Source organism: Magnolia sinica, chromosome 16 (genome assembly GCF_029962835.1).
Source record: "Magnolia sinica isolate HGM2019 chromosome 16, MsV1, whole genome shotgun sequence".
NCBI classification, from domain to species: domain Eukaryota; kingdom Viridiplantae; phylum Streptophyta; class Magnoliopsida; order Magnoliales; family Magnoliaceae; genus Magnolia; species Magnolia sinica.
The window spans coordinates 43,595,823-43,600,909 of record NC_080588.1 but is presented as its reverse complement, the minus strand read 5'-3'; the positions used below and the strand labels follow the sequence as shown (position 1 = coordinate 43,600,909).

At 39.3% G+C, this 5,087-nt stretch overlaps 1 protein-coding gene across 1 annotated transcript; it reads left to right on the top strand.

Annotated features, from left to right (window-relative positions):
• The first annotated feature begins 471 nt into the window (after positions 1-471).
• Positions 472-3,759, top strand: LOC131229537 (uncharacterized). The gene is made up of 2 exons (XM_058225528.1): positions 472-804; positions 3,541-3,759. Exons 1-2 carry the CDS (start codon positions 492-494, stop codon positions 3,555-3,557), a joined length of 330 nt encoding a protein of 109 aa, XP_058081511.1. The 5' UTR covers positions 472-491; the 3' UTR covers positions 3,558-3,759.
• The last annotated feature ends 1,328 nt before the right edge of the window (positions 3,760-5,087 follow it).

Below are 5,087 nucleotides of genomic sequence, written 5' to 3'. Positions count from 1 at the left end.
GGATGGACCGCACAGCATGAAACGGTGGTGACTGAACATTAAAAGCTTTTCATGGCACACAAAAGTTTTGGATGAAGCTGATATTTGTTTGATCTCTTCATCAAGGTCTGTGTTACCTTATCAACATGATGGATGGAAAATAAACATTCCCATGTCCCAAGAAGTTTTTAACGGCGGCACTAATAACCTCTGTTCCCGTAATGTGGTCCGCCTGAAATTTTGATAACCGGTATTTTTGAGCTCATGCCCAAAACAATGATCTAGACAAGCGTACGGACGGCTTCGTATAAGACACGCACGTCACCGTGGACTGACTTCGGGTCCAGCGTGACCGACTTCGGATCCACCAAACCCGCGTCCCAGAGAATAACACGTTTTCCGTGCTGAAAAAAGCAAAAGCCATGGGAGACTTTTGACTCTAACGAAAGAACTTCGACTGAAAATCTTCTACAAATAGGACTGGGGCTATGAGCTGAATGGTGTAGCAAAAGATGAGAGGAAAGGGAGAGAATAGCTCAAAATGGGCATTGATGCTCTTGTTGTTGATGGTATCAACGGTGGGGATGCATGCATTGAGTGAGAGTCAGTGTAAGGAGGAGAGGAGGCTTGCAGTGAATGCATGCAAGCCGGTCGTGTATGGTAGACTTCCTTCACCCGAGTGCTGTGAACGTGCGAGGGTGACTCACGTTGAGTGTGTGTGTCCCGTGATAACACCCAAGTTGGCTGCCCTCATCGACGTCAATCGGGCCATACGGCTCATCCAAGGATGTGGAAGGACGGTCCCTCGCCACTTTAAGTGTGGAAGTAATCTCTCTCTCTCTCTCTCTCTCTCTCTCTCTCTCTCTCTCTCTCTATATATATATATATATATATATATTCAAATATATTCATTGATTGTTTTGTCTTAATGACCAAAACCTAGTTGACAGTTCGTATTACCGAAATCCACATGATATTGAAAACACAAACTGAAACACAACTTCTTAGATACAATATTATTTGCGTGAGGATACAAAATTTGAAGAGAGAGTTTGCAGCATACGCATGCCTGAGCGAGACGCAGGCATTTCATCAGAATGATTGGCATTGCGTGGTATGCCACGTACCATCAATGGTGTGTTGACGTTACCAAGGTCTGTGAGCCCACAATAATGCATGTGTTATATCCAAACTGTACACCCATTCTGCCAGATCATTATGGCATGAACCTAAAAATGAGGTAGATCCAAAGCTTAAGCAGACCCACCATGGAAAGCAGTGGGGATTAAATGCCTACCATTGAAAATTCCATAGAAATTTTGGATCAAGCTGATATTTTTATTTTTCCTTTATCAAGGTATGTGTGACATTATCAACCGTTTGGATGGAAAATCAACATCATAATGGGCCTTAAGAAGGTTTCAACAGTGGTGGCCTCCATTGCTTTCTGTAGTGTGGTCCACTTAAGCTCTAGATCTGCATGTTGTTTTGGTTCATGTCTTAAAATGATCTCCCGGACAGTGTCCATACATACACCTCACATATTATGGTTTGACCCACATAACTTGATGACATTGACACGCTTTTGAGGTTAATGGTGCTTGATCACATCACGCGATCTGCTTGCTTGGTTGGGTGAGTGGATTAGGTCAGACCTGGCCTCACCCAAGATGGAGTGGCTCTTACCGTGGGGCTCACCTTGATGTATTTATTATGTATTGGTGTGGTCCATCCTTTTCTAAAATCATTTTAATGTATTATATAAAAAATGTAGTACATCCAATGAACAAGTGAACCATGCCATAGGAAACAGTGGTTATTGAATGCCCTACTATTGAAAGCTTCTTAGGGTACACTTTAATGTTTACGCAGAGTTTATTTGCCATCCAATCCATTGATAAGGTCACATAGGGTCATGTAAGCTTGATGGAGAGGGAAAAAAGCAAATAAAAATAAAAAAATTAAAAAAAAATTAAAAAAAAATACCAGCTTGATCCAAAAATTTTATGAACTAGTAATTGTCAATCAACATAGTTTCCCATGATATGGTCCACTTGATAATAAGATCTGTTTCATTTTTGGGATAACATCCTAAAATGATTTTGAAAAATGGGTGGACGATGAAGATACATACTAAATAAAGCCGGGCTACAAGGTAAGGGGTGGTCTTTCGGTGAATCTGAGGAGCGTGGATTGGGTACTATCCCCACCAGACATGACTAGAGACTGTGCTCCTTTTAAGGGATCTATGGGGCCATACTGATGTATATCTTTTATCCACGCCATCCATCCATTTTAACCGATCATTTTAGAGTATGAGTCCAAAAATGAGATGGATTGAAGGTTTAAGTGAACCACATTGCAGGACATTGTGGGGATTGAATCTTTACTACTGAAAACATTTTGGGTACAAAGAAGTTTTGGATCAAGGTGACATTAATGTTTTTCCTTAATATATATCTATGTGACCTTATAAACAAGTTAGATGTTAAATAACATTACAGTAGCCTTAGTTTTCAACGGTAGAAATTCAATCCCGATTGCTTCATGCGGCCTAGCTCACTTGAGCCTACAATCTACCTCCTTTACTGCTTATGGCCTAAAATAGTTGTCACGATAGATGATGGCAGAGATAAAACATATACAGGTGGGCACCAAAAATCCCCTCAGGTCTTGGTGAGGTAGTAGCTGGCTGCGGTTTGGCTAGTCACCCTGCCACCAGCCAAGTAGCTAGTGGTTAGTGCTCTGCGGGCTCCACTATAATGTATGTATTTTACCTACGCCTTTAATTTATTTCTTCTTACCATATCAGGGCTTATTCTAAAAATTAGGCACATCTAAATCTAATCTTGACGACGCCACAAGAAAACAATAGTAATTGAATTTCCATCTTTAAAAAACTTCTTAAAGCCTTTGAAAAACTTCCTAAAGCCCACTGTAATGTTTATTTGACATCCAACCTGTTGATTAGGTCATATAGACCAGGATGAAGGGAAAAAACAAATATCAGATTGATCCAAAATTTTTCTAGCCCCTAAAAAGTTTTTAATGGTCGAAGTCAATCAATTCTGTTTCCTATCGTATGGTCCACTTGACATTTGGATTTATCTCATTTTTGGGATCATACCATAAAATGATCTGGAAAAATGGATGGACGGCGCGGATGAAATAAATACATCATTTTGAGGCCCACTGAGCACCGACCACAGCAGCGGCACTAGCTACTTGGCTTCCGCACCCAATCCTCGCCCGGAGGATAGCTTCGCCGAACCCTCCAGAAGTCAAAGGTCTCAATCCTACCCGAATATAGACTCTTGGGGGATATTCTATTTTATAGCCGCCTGTTTTGACAAAAACCAGACGTACTTCTGAGTCCAAGTCATTTCCCCAATTACCTGAACATCATGCCACAAATGGCCTCTTCTATCTATTATAACATAAATCAAAGACAAGTTGGATTACCAAAACTAGATTAGAATCCTTTCCCATTTTGAATTAGATTTCGTTTTACATTTTATTTTGTATTGCTCTGAATTCTCTAACGGGATTCCTTGTTTGTAGGTATCACTACGCCATGAAGATATGATCATACGAAGCTATTCACAAGAGAGATACAAAAATGAAAGTTACCCGCCTTGAGTTTCTTGAGGCCTTTCCCTTTCTATCTCTACTACTGTAATACTCTCCCTATGCGAGAGAAAATAAGGTCATTACAACTATATTTATAAGATGTTTGGCTTTCTTAATATGAGAAACAAAATGGTGCTTTCATCTCTTTCATTGATAAACTATGGTAGAGTTTACTTTTATTTGTTTTTGAATGCGTGCCCCATCTTGAGAAAGTATACTTAAATGAATCTCCTGGCAGGTCGACTGGTGGATGTCCAGCTCAACATTAACTCATTGTGACCTGTTGTCAGGACCTTTCAATTTGAGTTGTCAAACAGCACGCATGATTTATTATTATTATTATTATTATTATTATTTATATATTTACACACGCACCCAACACACACACACCCCATGCACACCATAGTGGGATTTCACTACCTATGAGTTTCGAACCCTAGACCTCGTGTTGAAACTCCACAGAGACTGGAACCCAAATGACACATATGATTGCGATGGTTTGAACATCACGGTGCCAGAGTATAGGGAAAAAAATATTTGTACATTAAGGCTTGCTGGTCTAATGCCTAAAAGTGAGTTCTTTTCATTCTAGTGGCTCATAATTATGTATTAGATATCATATTTCTTTTTTGGTAAAGACTGATAATAATACTGTTGATAACAAACAGTCATTATCTTCTAAGATATAATTATGATTAATTAAAATGAGATGAACTCATTTTATGCATCTACCATACAAGCCCTAAGATTTAAAATAGTGAAAACATTTCATCTTCTTAGCATTTGCCGATACCCCACCCGAAACGAGAAAAACTGCTCCCAAAGCTTTAACTGGCCTTTGATAAATAGTCTCCAATCAACCCAAAAATGCATAAAAAATCTAAATGACCCGAGTAGGACTAATTGACCACCACTTCTCGAGATTGTTCAAATAGACCTAATTGATGAGTGAGGAACCCAACTAATTAGACCCTAGCCAATCATCCATCCGAACTATGCAAAAACCTCAACTATGCTCTACTTCCATAAATGGTCCATGGTTAACCTAGAAGATCATAAAAAATCTAAACAGGTTATATAGAAAGGACCCTTGTTATCTATCAAAAATAACCAATTAACGAACCTAATCGACAGATCCAATGCCCAACAAATCAAATTTCAACTCGTTACCTAGACTCGCCAGAATACTGAACACACTCTAAAATGGAAAATCGCGTGTCAGAGAGGACAAATCAAACCATCGGTTATAATATGACCGAAGCTTCAAAAAAAGTTATTAATAAATTTTATTTTTTTGACCTGCACCTGACACCCTGCCTAGTGCAAATTCACAAAAGTAACTCTGACAATTTATCGTCGGTCATAAGATGACTGACAAAGGGGTCTAACAAATAGCGCAATCAGTACATATCCCAAGTAGCGGAGGGAACCCCTGGAGGGTCCGAATTTCTAAAACCTTAAAAAATTCTCCGATTGCG